The sequence below is a fragment of the Nothobranchius furzeri genome, chromosome 3, assembly GCF_043380555.1.
Source record: "Nothobranchius furzeri strain GRZ-AD chromosome 3, NfurGRZ-RIMD1, whole genome shotgun sequence".
NCBI classification, from domain to species: domain Eukaryota; kingdom Metazoa; phylum Chordata; class Actinopteri; order Cyprinodontiformes; family Nothobranchiidae; genus Nothobranchius; species Nothobranchius furzeri.
The window spans coordinates 64,523,405-64,542,530 of record NC_091743.1 but is presented as its reverse complement, the minus strand read 5'-3'; the positions used below and the strand labels follow the sequence as shown (position 1 = coordinate 64,542,530).

The 19,126-nt window shown below is 45.8% G+C and overlaps 1 protein-coding gene across 3 annotated transcripts in view; it reads right to left on the bottom strand.

Moving 5' to 3' along the window:
• Positions 1–19,126, bottom strand: part of kaznb (kazrin, periplakin interacting protein b) — a 155,999-nt gene that overhangs the window by 2,060 nt on the left and 134,813 nt on the right. Inside the window, exons 6-11 of one of the 3 annotated variants that reach the window (XM_015959008.3) lie at positions 15,766–15,957; positions 13,413–13,549; positions 12,988–13,158; positions 11,538–11,718; positions 11,268–11,401; positions 5,342–5,928 (exon numbers count right to left, since the gene is read on the bottom strand). In XM_015959008.3, coding sequence (XP_015814494.3) covers positions 5,758–5,928; positions 11,268–11,401; positions 11,538–11,718; positions 12,988–13,158; positions 13,413–13,549; positions 15,766–15,957 — 986 coding nt within the window. In that variant the 3' untranslated portion in view covers positions 5,342–5,757. Of the gene's footprint in view, positions 1–5,341; positions 5,929–11,267; positions 11,402–11,537; positions 11,719–12,987; positions 13,159–13,412; positions 13,550–15,765; positions 15,958–19,126 lie in introns of those variants that run through there. The other 2 variants (XR_008558964.2, XM_054730140.2) reach the window with 2 other exon arrangements.

The following is a 19,126-nucleotide window of genomic DNA, read 5'->3' as shown; positions in this document are numbered from 1 at the left end:
TCCTAGGAGCTATGTTGTCTGGGGCACTTAGTGCCCCTGGTAGGGTCTCCCATGACAAATTGGTCTTAGGTGAAGGGTGAGACAAAGAACGGTTCGAAGGATCTTTCATGGTGGTGAAAACGAAGAGTCGGAGTACCCGGCCCGGAGGGTTACCGGGGTCCCACCCTGGAGCCAGGCCTGGGGTTGGGGCCCGTGAGCGAGCGCCTGGTGGCCGGGCTTTCGCCCATGGGGCCCGGCCGGGCCCAGCCCGAACCGGATACATGGGCTCGTCCAACTGTGGACCCACCACCCGCAGGAGGAACATGAAGGGTCCGGTGCAATGTGAATCGGGTGGCAGACCAAGGCGGGAGCCTTGGCGGTCCAATCCCCGGACAAGGAAACTAGTTTTTGGGACATGGAATGTCACCTCGCTGGCGGGGAAGGAGCCGGAGCTTGTGGCAGAGGTTGAGCGGTACCGGCTAGATATAGTCGGACTCACCTCGACACATTGCATTGGCTCTGGAACCCGAGACCTGGAGAGGGGTTGGACACTCTACTTTGCTGGAGTTGCTCCGGGTGAGAGGCGGAGGGCTGGGGTTGGCTTTTTGTTAGCCCCGAGACTCTCTGCCTGTGTGTTGGGGTTTACCCCGGGGGACAAGAGGGTAGCTTCCTTGCGCCTTCGGGTCGGGGAACGGGTCCTGACTGTTGTTTGTGCTTATGGGCCAAATATCAGTTCAGAGTACCCACCCTTTTTGGAGTCCCTGGGACGAGTGCTAGATAGTGCTCCATCAGGGGACTCCATTGTCCTGCTGGGGGACTTCAATGCTCACGTGGGCAATGACAGCTTGACCTGGAGGGGTGTGATTGGGAGGAACGGCCCACCTGATCAGAACTCGAGCGGTGTTTTGTTATTGGACTTCTGTGCAAGCCGCAGTTTGGCCATAACGAACACCATGTTCGAACATAAGGATGCCCACCGGTACACTTGGTACCAGGGCAGCCTAGGTCACAGGTCGATGATAGATTTTGTAGTCGTATCATCTGACCTGCGACCGTATGTTTTGGACACCCGAGTGAAGAGAGGGGCGGAGCTGTCAACTGATCACCACCTGGTGGTGAGTTGGATCAGATGGCAAGGGAACATGCCGCGTAGACCTGGCAGACCCAAACGCATAGTGAGGGTCTGCTGGGAACGCCTGGCAGAAGAACCTGTCAAGACGGTCTTCAACTCCCACCTCCGGCAGAGCTTTGACCACGTCCCGAGAGCAGTGGGGGACATTGAGTCCGAGTGGGCCTTGTTCCACTCTGCGATTGTCGAGGCGGCTGTTGCTAGCTGTGGTCGTAAGGTGGCCGGTGCCAGTCGTGGTGGCAACCCCCGTACCCGCTGGTGGACACCAGAGGTTCGGGGAGCCGTCAGGCTGAAGAAGGAGGCCTACAGGGCGTGGCTGGTCTGTGGGTCTCCGGAGGCAGCAGACAGGTACCGGATAGCCAAGCGGGGTGCAGCAGTGGCAGTTGCCGAGGCAAAATCTCGGGCGTGGGAGGAGTTTGGTGAGGCCATGGAGAAAGACTATCGATCGGCTCCAAAGAGGTTCTGGCAAACTGTCCGGCGCCTCAGGAGAGGAAGGCAGCAACTCGCTCACACTGTTTACAGTGGGGATGGGGAGCTGCTGACGTCAACTGAGGCTATAGTCAGACGGTGGAAGGAATACTTTGAGGAGCTCCTCAATCCCACCAATGCGCATTCCGAGGAGGAACCAGAGCTGGGAGGCCTGGGGATGGACTGTCCGATCTCGGGGGCAGAAGTTGCTGAGGTAGTCAAACAACTACACAGCGGCGGAGCCCCGGGGGCGGATGAGGTTCGTCCTGGGTATCTTAAGGCTATGGATGTTGTAGGGCTGTCATGGTTGACACGTCTCTACAACATTGCGTGGTCATCGGGGGCAGTTCCTAGGGAGTGGCAGACCGGGGTGGTGGTCCCCATCTTTAAGAAGGGTGACCTGAGGGTGTGTTCCAACTATAGGGGGATCACACTCCTCAGCCTCCCTGGAAAGGTCTACTCCAAGGTACTGGAGAGGAGGGTCCGATCGATAGTTGAATCTCAGATAGAGGAGGAGCAATGTGGTTTTCGTCCTGGCCGTGGAACTGTGGACCAGCTCTATACCCTTGCAAGGGTGATGGAGGGGGCATGGGAGTTTGCCCAACCAATCCACATGTGCTTTGTGGATTTGGAGAAGGCTTATGACCGTGTCCCCAGGGGCACCCTGTGGGGGACGCTCCAGGAGTATGGGGTGGGTGGCTTTCTGTTAAGGGCCATTCAGTCCCTTTACCAGAGGAGCGTGAGTTTGGTCCGCATAGCCGGTAGTAAGTCGGACCTGTTCCCAGTGAGGGTTGGACTCCGCCAGGGCTGCCCTTTGTCACCGGTTCTGTTCATCACTTTTATGGACAGAATTTCTAGACGCAGCCGTGGTGTGGAGTGTGTCGAGTTTGGTGGCAGGAGAATCTCGTCTCTGCTTTTTGCGGATGATGTGGTCCTCCTAGCTTCATCCAGCTCTGACCTTCAGCTCTTGCTGGGTAGGTTCGCGGCCGAATGTGAAGCGGCTGGGATGAGGATCAGCACCTCCAAATCTGAGACCATGGTTCTCGACCGGAAAAGGGTGGCTTGCCACCTCCGGGTCGGGGGAGAGGTCCTACCTCAGGTGGAGGAGTTTAAGTATCTCGGGGTCTTGTTCACGAGTGAGGGTAGGAGGGATCGGGAGATCGACAGGCGGATTGGTTCGGCGTCTGCAGTGATGCGGACGCTGACCCGATCTGTCGTGGGGAAGAGGGAGCTGAGCCAGAAAGCCAGGCTCTCGATTTACCGGTCGATCTACGTCCCAATCCTCACCTATGGTCATGAGCTTTGGGTAATGACCGAAAGAACGAGATCGCGGATACAAGCGGCCGAAATGAGTTTCCTCCGTAGGGTGGCCGGGCTCAGCCTTAGAGATAGGGTGAGGAGCTCGGACATTCGGGAGGGACTCGGAGTAGAACCGCTGCTCCTCCGGATCGAAAGGAGCCAGTTGAGGTGGTTTGGGCATCTGGTCAGGATGCCTCCTGGACGCCTCCCTGGGGAGGTGTTTCGGGCATGTCCTGCCGGCAGAAGGCCCCCGGGTCGACCCAGGACACGTTGGAGAAGTTACATCTCCAATCTGGTCCGGGAACGCCTTGGGGTCCTGCCGGAGGAGCTGGTGGACAAGGCCGGGGAGAGGACGGCCTGGAGCTCCCTAGTTGGGATGCTGCCCCCGCGACCCGGACCCGGATAAGCGGAGGAAGACGAGACGAGACGAGATGATTAAAGGCATAATTTTGGTGAATAAAACTAATATTTTGTCAATGCAAGTTGAAGACTGTCAAGAAAAAAGTAAAACCTTTCATGATCGCAGTAATACATTTAAAAGAAAAACCCTTGATTTATATTTAAAGAGACAATGTAATTTTTACAATTAATCTCTGGAAATATCCATTGGAATGTTGTTGAAAATGAATTAAATGAAATCCAGTTATTAAAAAAATATTGGCCGCTTTGTAACATATAACCATAAAAACTGGGTCTAAAATACATGGGAGCAGGTCTAAGGCCCAATCTCAACACTCACACTGCACCCTGCGGTCTTCAGCACAGTGCACTTGGGGAAAGTGCACAGTAAGGTTTTGAGTGCGCGGTACACAAGTGTGCAAATAATTGCAGTCATCGACTGCAATGCATGCCGGGATGTTCGTAGCTGTGCTACTTTAAAAAACCTTTATTAGTAACTTTCAAACAAACAACCCACAAACTATTTAAAATAAATTTACATTCATTGCTGCATGGTCTAACACATTCAGAACATCAATTAATCATCCTAAAATTAATTACTTTCATTTGAAAATACATATTTTCAAAAAAGACACGAGCATTTTCAGAAAAGACACGAGCATTTTCTCTCGCAGAAATGGATTCTGGGTAATACCCTTCACCCAAGTCTGCATCAAGTGCAGACTTGGATGAAGTGCAGATCAAGGGTGCAAAAGGGGCGCGACCAACGTCCTCATTTGAGAATCGGGACACCCTATGCACTTGCACCCCTGGCTGGGATCGCGCAATTGAAGGGCGCAAATGTGGAAGTGCGAGTTTTGGGATTGGGCCTAAGTTTCTGGGTGATGCCATGTTTCCTTCTACGGAAGCCCGTGAGGACAAAACGCATTTACTGATTTCTAATAAGCAGCTACAAAACTTTTGCTATTCATACAAGTTGTTGTTTTACACATTTACCACTTTGCTTGTTGCTATTGAAGAGGAACAAAATCCACACACTTCAATCTGCAATAACATAAAATTTACAAATATATATATATATATATATATATATATATATATATATATATATATATATATATATATATATATTGAATTGCCTTGCTCCCTGATGGCTTTTTTAGCTTGATGCCTGCAATGTATTAATCTCTTCCTTCGGTAAATGATTTTGAAGTGTTTTTATAAGATTCTGTAAGCTTCTTGTGTCAGTGAACTATGTTTTGTAAATGGGACTCCATCCCCCATAATGCTTTGTTGTGTGGAATTAGCACAGGTGTTTTACATCAGCTGTTCTCCTTAACTAGGGACTCTCTGCATGAACATGCACAATTCCTGATGAAGGTCTTTTGACCGAAAGCTTGAGAAGAATAAATATTATGTTATTGCAGATTGAGGTGTGCAGACTTTGTTCCTCTTCATTCAATCTTTTATCCAGCACCTCAACCCAGATGACTGGTGTTTCTTCATCTTTATTGACTCGTTGCTAGTGATGAAAGGGAGTCTAATGTGCTCCCAGGGATTTTTGACCCTAATGGTTGGTAAGGTCTTACTAGAACACTAAAGCGCCGCTTACTTGCAATGATTTAGGCATGTACTGCTCCTTTTCACCAGAGGAAAATACACACGGTCACTTTAAATATTAAAAAAATCGTAAATTTTGAAAGAAATGTATAAATCTACAAAAAAAAAAAAAAAAAAAAAAAATCTGGGCGTTTTTTTGAGGTTTATGGAGGAAAAAAACTCACTAATTTATGAAAAGTAAAACTTGCAACTAAGACGATCTAAAGTTATATCCTGTTGCTATTTGGATTCAGAACTTTTCTCCTACCTGCAGTTCAGTTGTATTGATTTATTTAACCTACACTGACCCTGATATCCTGTCATACTGTAACGACAAAGGAAAAAAAAAACTGCTTCATTAACAATCCTAGACAATCTGATCCAAAAACTCCAATCAGCGTTTCAGGTTTATCAATAATATCTCATATTTTATAGTGAGAAGGGGTCCAAACAGAAGAAATGCAGATATCAGTGATGTACCTTGATGAAAGCAACTGTAATGTAACAAAAAGCAAAAATAACATTAACATTTAAACACTAGATTCACAATAGCTCCTATGTACATATGAACAGCGGCCCTTCAAGTGTCTAGTTTTATAAAAAACATGAAGACATTTAGAATACAGCATAAACATGTCTACACGTAGTTTTAACCCCATATATATATATATTTATATGCATGTAAACATATATACATATGCATACATGTACAACTATAAATATATATCAAATTTACAAACATACAATTTATGAGTGATATAATGTACATTTATGGAGGATAGCAGTCTCTTGTTGTTCTCTGCATTATTTAACACACACACACACACAACCACACACACACACACACACACACACACACACACACACACACACACCCCTAAGCTTCACCAGTCAGCATCCTCCTCTATGTAATAATCAGGAGTGGCTGTACCATCAAACAAGCCGGGGTCCAGTGACTTGCGCTGCTTGCCTCGAGTGAACACGCGTGATAACGATCCCAGAGTCATCTTCTCCTTCTTCTTCTTACGTTTCTGGTCTTCCAGGTCCTCCATGGACTGAGGAGACACGCAGCTCAGGTCAGTGACTTGTTTGTAAGATCAACTTTTGTCACAAATTTTGAATAAAAAACTATCTTCTGGACATTATAAAGTTAGAAGATAAGAAAACAGCTGGTTCATTTTGACTAAGAATTTTTTCCACTTTGATAAGTGAGTTTATTTCTGATGATGTTCATCCCAGACCAGTTTAATATTCACATTTTTTTAATAATATTATAAATAAGGTGTGTCTCTAAAAACATGGCCTGGCTGCAGATTTTAAACTAAAACTGTGTCAGTCCTTGTAGGGTCACAACCATGGGTCTCCTACTGCCTAATAAAAGTCCATAGGAGTCGATAAGTTATTTTCTGATCCCGTTTGATATGTGCCACGGATTTAACAAATGCTGACCGGGAATCTTATTAAAGACACTTTTTGATGCCCAACCACTGGGCTGTTGCAGTTGGCATTCGCGATGGTAGTACACCCCTGCTAATGCTACAACCAGCTGAAGCAAAGGTCCTTTGGGGAGTGTATGTCTCCTCCTCTTCCGGTTGGCTCTCGGGCCCTGGCACATCTCTGCTAACACTACAACAAGCTAAAACAGGAGTCTGATGTAGCGTAAGGTTGAACATCACACTAATCACTTAGCTCCAAAAATTATTCACTTTTCATTCCCCTTGGCCTCCTCCTCCACAGCTATAGATATACGTTTACTGACTGACATTAAAGCTACAATATCTCGTCTCGTCTTCCTCCGCTTATCCGGGTCCGGGTCGCGGGGGCAGCATCCCAACTAGGGAGCTCCAGGCCGTCCTCTCCCCGGCCTTGTCCACCAGCTCCTCCGGCAGGACCCCAAGGCGTTCCCGGACCAGATTGGAGATGTAACCTCTCCAGCGTGTCCTGGGTCGACCCGGGGGCCTTCTGCCGGCAGGACATGCCCGAAACACCTCCCCAGGGAGGCGTCCAGGAGGCATCCTGACCAGATGCCCAAACCACCTCAAATGGCTCCTTTCGATCCGGAGGAGCAGCGGTTCTACTCCGAGTCCCTCCCGAATGTCCGAGCTCCTCACCCTATCTCTAAGGCTGAGCCCGGCCACCCTACGTAGGAAACTCATTTCGGCCGCTTGTATCCGCGATCTCGTTCTTTCGGTCATTACCCAAAGCTCATGACCATAGGTGAGGATTGGGACGTAGATCGACCGGTAAATCGAGAGCCTGGCTTTCTGGCTCAGCTCCCTCTTCCCCACGACAGATCGGCTCAGCGTCCGCATCACTGCAGATGCCAAACCAATCCGCCTGTCGATCTCCCGATCCCTCCTACCCTCACTCGTGAACAAGACCCCGAGATACTTAAACTCCTCCACTTGAGGTAGGACCTCTCCCCCGACCCGGAGGTGGCAAGCCACCCTTTTCCGGTCGAGAACCATGGTCTCAGATTTGGAGGTGCTGATCCTCATCCCAGCCGCTTCACATTCGGCCGCGAACCTACCCAGCAAGAGCTGAAGGTCAGAGCTGGATGAAGCTAGGAGGACCACATCATCCACAAAAAGCAGAGACGAGATTCTCCTGCCACCAAACTTGACACACTCCACACCACGGCTGCGTCTAGAAATTCTGTCCATAAAAGTGATGAACAGAACCGGTGACAAAGGGCAGCCCTGGCGGAGTCCAACCCTCACTGGGAACAGGTCCGACTTACTACCGGCTATGCGGACCAAACTCACGCTCCTCTGGTAAAGGGACTGAATGGCCCTTAACAGAAAGCCACCCACCCCATACTCCTGGAGCGTCCCCCACAGGGTGCCCCTGGGGACACGGTCATAAGCCTTCTCCAAATCCACAAAGCACATGTGGATTGGTTGGGCAAACTCCCATGCCCCCTCCATCACCCTTGCAAGGGTATAGAGCTGGTCCACAGTTCCACGGCCAGGACGAAAACCACATTGCTCCTCCTCTATCTGAGATTCAACTATCGATCGGACCCTCCTCTCCAGTACCTTGGAGTAGACCTTTCCAGGGAGGCTGAGGAGTGTGATCCCCCTATAGTTGGAACACACCCTCAGGTCACCCTTCTTAAAGATGGGGACCACCACCCCGGTCTGCCACTCCCTAGGAACTGCCCCCGATGACCACGCAATGTTGTAGAGACGTGTCAACCATGACAGCCCTACAACATCCATAGCCTTGAGATACCCAGGACGAACCTCATCCGCCCCCGGGGCTCCGCCGCTGTGTAGTTGTTTGACTACCTCAGCAACTTCTGCCCCCGAGATCGGACAGTCCATCCCCAGGCCTCCCAGCTCTGGTTCCTCCTCGGAATGCGCATTGGTGGGATTGAGGAGCTCCTCAAAGTATTCCTTCCACCGTCCGACTATAGCCCCAGTTGACGTCAGCAGCTCCCCATCCCCACTGTAAACAGTGTGAGCGAGTTGCTGCCTTCCTCTCCTGAGGCGCCGGACAGTTTGCCAGAACCTCTTTGGAGCCGATCGATAGTCTTTCTCCATGGCCTCACCAAACTCCTCCCACGCCCGAGATTTTGCCTCGGCAACTGCCACTGCTGCACCCCGCTTGGCTATCCGGTACCTGTCTGCTGCCTCCGGAGACCCACAGACCAGCCACGCCCTGTAGGCCTCCTTCTTCAGCCTGACGGCTCCCCGAACCTCTGGTGTCCACCAGCGGGTACGGGGGTTGCCACCACGACTGGCACCGGCCACCTTACGACCACAGCTAGCAACAGCCGCCTCGACAATCGCAGAGTGGAACAAGGCCCACTCGGACTCAATGTCCCCCACTGCTCTCGGGACGTGGTCAAAGCTCTGCCGGAGGTGGGAGTTGAAGACCGTCTTGACAGGTTCTTCTGCCAGGCGTTCCCAGCAGACCCTCACTATGCGTTTGGGTCTGCCAGGTCTACGCGGCATGTTCCCTTGCCATCTGATCCAACTCACCACCAGGTGGTGATCAGTTGACAGCTCCGCCCCTCTCTTCACTCGGGTGTCCAAAACATACGGCCGCAGGTCAGATGATACGACTACAAAATCTATCATCGACCTGTGACCTAGGCTGCCCTGGTACCAAGTGTACCGGTGGGCATCCTTATGTTCGAACATGGTGTTCGTTATGGCCAAACTGCGGCTTGCACAGAAGTCCAATAACAAAACACCGCTCGAGTTCAGATTAGGTGGGCCGTTCCTCCCAATCACACCCCTCCAGGTCAAGCTGTCATTGCCCACGTGAGCATTGAAGTCCCCCAGCAGGACAATGGAGTCCCCTGATGGAGCACTATCTAGCACTCGTCCCAGGGACTCCAAAAAGGGTGGGTACTCTGAACTGATATTTGGCCCATAAGCACAAACAACAGTCAGGACCCGTTCCCCGACCCGAAGGCGCAAGGAAGCTACCCTCTTGTCCCCCGGGGTAAACCCCAACACACAGGCAGAGAGTCTCGGGGCTAACAAAAAGCCAACCCCAGCCCTCCGCCTCTCACCCGGAGCAACTCCAGCAAAGTAGAGTGTCCAACCCCTCTCCAGGTCTCGGGTTCCAGAGCCAATGCAATGTGTCGAGGTGAGTCCGACTATATCTAGCCGGTACCGCTCAACCTCTGCCACAAGCTCCGGCTCCTTCCCCGCCAGCGAGGTGACGTTCCATGTCCCAAAAACTAGTTTTCTTGTCCGGGGATTGGACCGCCAAGGCTCCCGCCTTGGTCTGCCACCCGATTCGCATTGCACCGGACCCTTCATGTTCCTCCTGCGGGTGGTGGGTCCACACAAAGCTACAATATTGCAACTTTAATTCAATCAGTGTTGGGCAAGTTACTTCAAAACTGTAATGCATTATTTATTACTTGTTACCCTCATTTTAAAGTAATTCATTACATTACAATATTACTGATTTTAAAATGTAAGGCATTACACTACTTTTGCATTACTTTAAGTTACTTTCACCAAAACAACTTCAATATGAATCTGGTGATGTGACGCTCAGTGAGCTCATGACATATATGTGGAAGGTGATGTGGTGTCTGAGGTAGGATTGCTGTTAAAAACAGTCAGATATAATAACGGTGCTTTAAAATGATTGTTTATTAAATAAAAGCAACAACAATCTGTACTCTCAGCACGCTGCCATCTTATAGGGCCATCTGAGCAGGGAGAGAGGTGGTGGGGGCTCCAAGCCTATATTTGCCTTGGTCCCCAAATGCCTTGATACGGCCCTGGATGTGGGACTGACTTCTGGGGTGATCTGATTCTATCACATGTATAAATATTAAATGCTTATATATTATTGCTTTTCACTGGTAAAATGTGTATTGGGGATAAATCTACCTACTTTTTTCTTTTCAAGCACTTTGTTTTGTTTTCTTGGTTTTATTTGAATAATTTACTGCCCTTTCTCTCTCTAACCTTCCTGCATGCTGCATGTTTTCTCCGTCTTCCAGAAAAACTCTTTCCTAGATTTCCTGCTTTCTAACTAATCAGCCAAAGGGATCTACCATTGTAAATAAATAAATAAATAAAAGCTTAATCTGTGCTGCGCTCCAGCAGCAATGAGATGAAATCACCGGGGCACAGATTATGAACTCAGCTGAAAAGTACATGAAGTACCAGAGAATATGGGCTCATATAAATGATCACAAATGAATTACTTTGTTTTGGTGGAGCGATTTTGTGAATATAACAGCGGCAGCACGCAGGACGCAGCTGGAGTATTTGAGCCATTACTGCTGCGTCCTCTCTGCTCATAGAATGCCCGCAAAGCTGAGTCCATAAATGACGTCATATATGTGGATACTGGATGTTTATTCAGGTTTTCCGCAATTAGAATTTTTAGGAAACCCAGATCTTGATTCTGGGTTGAAAAATGCATTGTAATTACCGTGTTACTGACAATTGTACTGAGTAAATATTACCATTTTCTTTCCCTGTAATGCCTTACATCACCACATTACAGCAAAAAGCAATGCATTACAGTAATTAATTACTTTTGTACAGTGTTACTCCCAACACTGAATTCAATGCAGGTCAACAAGTTAGCATTTGAGCTACGTTAGTGTGCTAAACTTGTTGTGCTTCACCCTGAAGTGAATGCTTAACTGTGCTGTGGCTTTACTGGACACAAGATTTGGTTTGATAAAGAAATAAAAAAAAACCTGTACATTTTCTCAATTTTGCAGTAAAAAGCAAATGTCAGTCTAGCCTAATGTCAAAGTATTTATTTTGAAAAAAACAAAAACCCCACCACCACCATGCAGACAGATGTGACAGGACAGAATAAAACACACACAGAAGGACAAAGGGCTGTGAGAGAGGACTGTGGTGGTGTGATTATTTGGTGGACAGGGCCGAGCAGCTCTTACATTACAGAGGGAGTGAGTCCGATGTCGGGGCGAGTTGATGTCACTCGGCGTGGATGAGCGGTCCCCATCGGCCGCTGAGGCGTCAGAGATGACAGAGGGCTGGCGAGTGTGGCAGGGACTGATCCTGACCACAGCTGAACACACATGTTCACACACATTGAATATTCCCCACCGTTAGTACAAGAAAGCACCAGGACACCCGGCGTTAGTGAGCTGAGGCTGATAAAGCAACACAAATAGGAGGTGAGAAGCAGAGCGGAGAAGGCCTACCCTGTCTGTCCATGGTGTGTCCGTGGTAGAGGGTCTGTTGGCTCTGGCGGATGGCGGCCGTGAGCGGCAGTTCTGCATGCATCACCCACTCCTGACTCCCGTTCATCACCGGCTCCCCCGTCATGACCAGAGAATGGCGCTTGGGTACGTCTTTCGTCAGCGTGGCCAGAGACTGCTTCGCCTGGACAGGACAACACCATACAATCTTTTTACTTAAGTGACCGTGTGACGTAGATTTGTAAGGATTTTCTAATCCGTTTCACCGTCTATTTTCTATCCGAAGCTAATGCAGGAGATAGGTGTAGGAGACTATTTCCATGTTAAGCCTGCATGAAAAACAGAGTGGCCGATTAAAATCAGGAATAAGATTTAAGGTGTTCCACACCTATAAGAAAGGTATACATCACTTTGGTGGGTAAAAGAGAGATATCAGACCTCAGGCAGGCAGAATAGTTTGATTCAGCTTTAGCAATGACGTGGAAACAAACGTGATCCGTGATCATTTTTTTAATTGTGGGTGGTTGTGACTTGCAGAGTGAGGAGAGATTACTGACATGCCGACTGTGTCACGTTATGGGAGGGATGTTGGAAACCAAATTGCATAAACCCAGGATGACACGAGGCAGGAGAAGATGAAAAATAAATCCCTTATTTTAAGGTGAACCAAAAACCATGTAAATCCAAAGGGGTGGAGCCAAAATCCAAAAACGTTCATAATCCAAAAACTAGTGATCCAAAACTGAGACACAAGAAGTACAAGTAAAACTAGAGATGAGGAACTAGAGACTGACAGAATACTCACACTGACAGCAAACAATGGACCGACAAGAACAATGAGACAAGGAGGGCTTATATAGACAGGGAGGAGTAATTAGGGAAACAGGAAGCAGGTGTGTGGAGTGAGGCTGGAGGGAAGGCAGGTGACAGCAATTATCTGGATGGGGAAGAGAACCAGTGGAGGGCCGATAAACCTAACACTATATAAAACACAAAACTAAACCTAAAGACTAAGGGAAGAACTCACACAAACACATATACATACTGACACACACAAACTCATACACACATACAATGAACTGGGGAACAAGAGGCTGGGGCTGCAACTTAAGACACACAACAGAGATGCAGACAAAGGACACATGAGGGCGCTAGGAGAACACAAAAGGGAATCCAGAGTGGGAACTGGAGGGGCTGGGGAACAAAGGGACACAGAACATGACAGACTGACAGCTGCACCCAGGAGGAGTCGCCATGCTGCCATGCTTTCAAATAGAAACAAAATTCTTCCAAAAGGAAGACATTTAAGAAAATAAATGCATCACTGTTACTGCATGTGCTGAAATGAGTGCAGAACCCAAACAGGCTTCTCCATTCCCATCACAAGTAATGTTGATGTTCAGGTGACTGTATGAATTTAGTTATCAGAGTGGCCGTGTTGAGCCCGACTCACCATGGTGAGCTCGGCCTCCAGCTCTTTGATCCTGTTCTCCTTTGTGTCGATCTGCGAACGCAGGATGTTGGACTGCTCTGTGGCTTCTTTGGTTTGCCTCCTCAGGTCCCACTTCTCCCTTTCAAGCACGTCCTTCTCCTTCGCCAGGGCTTTCACTGCATCCTCGCTCTCCTGCAGGGACCACATGCAGAGGACTAGCTAATTAACTCACTTTGAATAATCAGAAGAGCTTCAAGAATTGGTAAATACAATATAACTGACAACAGTAAAATAGTATTCAAAGGACATTTTTCAGAGGAAAATTTGCCAAGATGACAGAAGTCATCTTTTTTGGACCTACAAACAAAAACAACAACTATATGTGACAAAATGTCTAAATTATAATGGAGTTCTTCTAAAAGCATGAGCGTGCAGGTTGGTGTTACCTTTCTGTGTTGGTCATAGTTGCGTATGAACTCTCGAAGCTGCTCCTCTCTGTTCTCCAGTGTCACGTACAGCTGCTGCATCTGACTCACCAACTCTGACTTCTCCACTTTTAGACGCTTTCGATCAGCTTTCATGGCTGCCACACACAGATGATCACGTTCACACACACACAGATTTGCAAATCTTCACATTTTAAAAGACTATTTCAAATCAAAGCAACAAAATACTGCAGGAAAACCTCTAGGTTTGACATTAGGATGTTAACTTGCAAGAGGCAGCCACTAGATGGCACTCTATATTCTTCCGAAGACGGCATCAGCTGCAACTTTTTATCACCAAACTCAGAAATGTCTCAGAAAAATGAGGTAATCATCGGAAAACACAAGTGGCACAGCAGGATGTCCATTCATCTGTAAAATCAATCAAAGATACTTTATTAAAACTATTTTCATTTGGCATGTGGAGGCCCATCCTCAGGAAGATCAGATCTGTTTCAATCTCAGCAGAAATGATGCAACTGGTGGGACTCTGCAGGCAGGAAACCAGTAACAAATTCCTCCTGAGAGCTTGTGCATGGCTGAGGCAAGACTCAGCCCTGTAGTTTCCTTACATGTGTCACTGCAGGTGCATTCCACCCGTCAGAGATCACCTGCGCCATATTTTACTATGAACCCTCAAACCTGTTTTGCAGAATCTGTTTGACAGTTAACAGGTGTGGGGGGAAAAGCAGCACCAAACAATTAATTCATCTTTTTTTTTATTGTTGGGTTAAGAAATTATCTGACGTTTATTTTTAATATCATCTATAAAATCCCAACAGAGATAAAACGAGACCAGAGGGGAATGAAAAGGAAAAATTTGAGCTGGCTGCTTGCACACCCTAAACTTCAAAACTATGAAAACTTTATTGTTTGCGAGTAAAGCTTCTTGATTTATCTGAGGTTCAGCCAAAGAATTCTTGGCCACTCATCAACAGCAACACCCATCTCTAAGAAAGAATTAGGTTTGAACAAGAGTGCATTCAGAGATTTCATCAGGTGAACAACCAAACACATAAAACTCTTCGTGACATTTAGGCATTCACAGTTATTATACATGATTCACAGCTTCTGTTTATAAAAACCAGTGAAGCAGACAGAGCTCATGTTTGTCAGAGTCGAACAACAAACCAAAATTTTTTCAAACACTGCTGCTAACATTTTAAACAACGAATCAAATTCGAACAAATGAAAAGAAAAGAGCTGAAACTGCAGTTTGATGGATGCTAAATTATGGAAGCCCACTTCCGCCACTCAGATAAAAAACAAATACAAAATTATCTCATAATTACAACATAGCTGTCTCATAATTATGAGACAGCTATGTTGTAATTATGATATAGTAAAGTATGTAATCAGAGTGGCAGGAATAGGCTTCCATACTAAACTAAAAAGTAAGTGCAAGAACCTTTCTAAGTAAAATTAGATTTAACCAGAAGAAAAAAACAAATGAAGAGTTTATTTAGAAAAGCAGACAGCTCAGTTTTTTTTAAACTAGAAAATTCTCTGTTTTATTGTTTATTTCAGCTGGTATATATAAGTCAGAATATGGTTGCAATTGTACCTTTCTTAAATATCTTTTTTGATATTTTAAATAATTGTTCTTTTGTAATTATTTCATAATCATTTAACCTTTTAGTTTTATTTAAAATGGGCCATATTAACTCACTGCCAGTTTAACCCACACTACATGGCAGCAACGCTGTAACACTCCCTCTGGACCAATGAGGCATATACTAATTCATGTTTATATTCTCAGCTAAAAGCAGCCTATCAGGGGATGGGTGGGCGTGGCCAGTTCCAGTTTGTTTTGTTAAAGTGACAGAGCCCTGAAATGGCTCATTCTGGAAGGTACCGAAAATGTCAAGAATAAAACTGCTGAAATCACTTTATGTGAGAGGGATTTAGTGCAAAGAACTTCATAAACACGTTTTGTACAAAGAAAAAAAACTGTTCGTTAGGAACTTCGTTCGCAGATAGTGTCAGCACATCCCATAAAAGCAATATCAAACACACAAAAGGAATAATATTAAAATATTAAAAGGAATACACCCAAAAAATATATACGACTGATTAAAAGGAATACTAAAATACTTTTAACTTAGTTTGATCAACAGTTGCTTGGTACGACTGACCATGGAACTAAAATAACTTGTGAAAAAAGTCATATGTCATCCTTAACCAGTATTTATGATAAAAGTGATTTAACTTTAGTTTGAACACATTCTTGTATGCAGCTGAGGCAAATGCAGCCGGAAATAAACATCTTTGGAGGATTAAATGGGACAATAAGACGTCTCTGTCGGCTCCTGACCTTGTAAGGCCTCCTTGGCTCGGTCCAGCTCCTGCTCCTTGTCGCCCAGCTGCACACGGAGCTCAGTGGCAGACAGCAGATTGGCAGAACAGCCTCCCTGGCTCTCCTCCAGGTCCTTACTCAGCATGTCCTTCATCTGCCGCAACAGGTGGACCTCCTCTTGAAGCTGGACCACCTCCTCACGCAACAATACTGCAAGAAAAAAGAGCACATGGATTTACAGCTTTAAATGAGAGCAGGAGTCCAGAAAGAGGTTTAAAAATGAGAAAAAAAGAGGCAAATGATGTGAATTTAAAGCAGAAAATGGGATCATGCAAAACAGTTTAAAACCCAGATAAACAATCCCCAAAAAGCTCATATGTCAAATTAATAAAATATGTCCACAGGTGTTTAAAACCCACTCAAGTCTGGTCTGCAGTAATAGAAGTATGTAAAGTAGAGACCACAGTGTATTAAGACTTAATAAGAAGGCAGCTCAGGCTCAAGCTGAGCTGCTTGATGTTTGTGTTTTCAGACTCCTGTAGTTTTCCCTCCAATCCACCAGGGAACAAGTGGCAGAGCTTGAGGAGCGGGAAACTAAGGAGACGACGCATTCAAACGAAGAGTGATCTCATCGGCTTCAGCTCTCAAAGTCAGAGCACAGCAACAATAAAAATGGAGTTGCGTGAAAGAAAGCTCCAGTAGGAACGGTGACATAATGATTTATACTGGGAGCATACAGGTTTAGGGGCCATTCCACAACAAACACTTTTCAGCAGAGAAAAGAATGAAAGCTGCAGAGATGACTAAAACAAACACCTACTATATGTGCAGGGGCGCTCCCAGAAATTATTCATGGGGGAACCAGTGAAAACTTTAGGGTGGCACATCAAATTGGTCCTTGATGTAACTCCGGGAGTGGTGCGCTGCATTGCTCCACCATTCTCATTTTGAGATACTATCTCATTATTATGAGATAGCTAAGTAATAATTATGAGATTATATATATTTTTTATCTGAGTGGTGGGAATGGGCTTCCATTGAAGGGTGCTGACTTTTTTTCATCTTTTTCCAAATACAGGCCATTTTTAGCTATACTTGCCAGTATGATGTTTTCAACCATTTATTGGTAAACTTTTCAAAATATAAGGACTAATCTTTTCTTTTTTATTTTTTTTTTGTTGAGGCAGTGTGATTGTGTGTGAGGTGAGCTGAGTAGTTGAACTAAAATGCTGCTTTGTAATGACCAAATTCAAAGATCTTTAGAGACAGTAAATATTTAAATAATCAATGAAACTAAAATATTAAAAAATGGAAACTGCTTCAGCTGGTTAGATAAATTACTGCTAACACCGGGAGTTGAACCAGCATCCGCAAAATGAAATGAGAGGCAGACGCTAGAATCACTGGACTACCAAGGACAACAAAATCATTTACATGCCTGAGACACTGTTGTACGTGTCTTGTCAGAGCGGGTGTGGGCGGAGCTTCACTAAAACAGATTGTTTAATTTCTAGGTTCAAATTCTGGCTGACAATAATAACTCATATTTAAGAAAAGACCTTTCAGTAGTGCCAACAGTAATATTTTATCAAATACTATGTCAATCTTCAATCTCAAAGGTTTAAAATAAAATGATCTGGCACCTTTAAGAAGTATGCCGCATGTATGATCTTTTTTATCGTGATCCGAGCTTTGAGTGGAGGAGTGGTGAGGCAGGACAAGCTATTAAGACCCTCTTCCTTCTCCTCAGCTGTGGCCTCTTCAATGAACCACAGCCTCAAGCCTCTCATTAGTGTGTTCCTGGTCAGGAACAGGTAACGCATTTCCCACTGCATCACAGGGAAAAAAGTCCGCGCGCGCACGCACACGCACACGCACACACACACACACACACACACACACACACACACACACACACACACACACACACACACACACACAAACTGTAACGTCCAGCAATAGTCAGTTTGTAGGTACTGTTTGACCATTCAACATCTGGTCAAAAAGGAGACACAAGACTGCATGTGTCCCCTTTAAATCCGCCTGCCTTCATCCCACCAGCTGGAGCTCAGAGCCTGCAGCTCTGAACACAGATAGCAAAAAACAACAATAATGTTCTCTCCTCAAGGTCCAATCTTTCAGGACTCTTCATGTCTCCATATTTAAGGAACACTTGCAACCCGGATTTCCTAAATCAGATATGAACTTCTACAACTTATAAACTAGATAATCATTAAATAAATATCAGTTTATTGCTACTTATAATAACTATAATATAATGAAATGTTTCATGAATCTGTGCTCAATGATTGAAGTTGAAATGAATGTTATGTTATGATTACAGTGACAAGGTCATCACCATCTGCACTCGCACAAGGACAAAGTAAAGTTAAGTTAAACTCATGACACATAGATAGTCCTTTACCCAGATCAGAGCCTCCGGTATCAAAGAAGGCGTGTTTCTGAGACTCTTGGTAATATTCCTCAAACTTGTCAACCTCTGGTTGGCTACACAAATCACAACATGAGAACATTAAAACCAGATCACTCTGGTTTTTCCTCAGTTCTAGAGAAAGCTTCAGACTGGCCATCTGAAGCAAAACCCTCTTTAACCATCAAAGCTTTTGACACGTCGTTAAAATCTTTTTGCACCTGCGACGCTGATAAAACAAACAATTCCTGCAGAACAAGCTGATATTGTTTAGACTCCTTCAGAGTCCCAGACGAGCGGTTCCATCCATCTGTCATGACCCGAGACATCTCTGGACTGAAGAGTCGGTGCCACGATACTCTACAGCCCTTTGGTGTCAGAGGTCAGCCGACCTCTCTGACCTTCGGATCCACCAAGAGGGACTCCGAAAACGGGTTAAGTAGACACACAGATAATGTCTGATGTGCTTTTGATAATAACCAACTTCATAGCTTAACGCAAACCAAATTCTTTTAAATCCAGAACTCAGCTCTCCCAGGTACAGAAGTTCTGACTAACATCGCATTCACACATAGGTTTCATACATCACATCTAGTTCCATCATCACAGTAAATGCTTAGTTAACTTGTCATGTTTTAATTGTTGGTAAAATAAATTCTTCCTTTTATAAACCTGACTCTTTTCTGAATCAAAACGAAGTGTGTACAATCCCCTAATAAATAAAGAATCCTACAATCTTCTGATTAAACACCGTAAAGACCAGGCAGAGTTGATATTCTATATTTAGATAGAGTATCACAGCTTATTGGTCATAAGTAGAGGTAATATATATATATTGAGCTCTTAAAGCACTCACTTTACCAAACCCTACAAAACACACACACACACACACACACACACACACACACACACACACACACACAGCTGAGAGAGACTGTAGTAACTGTA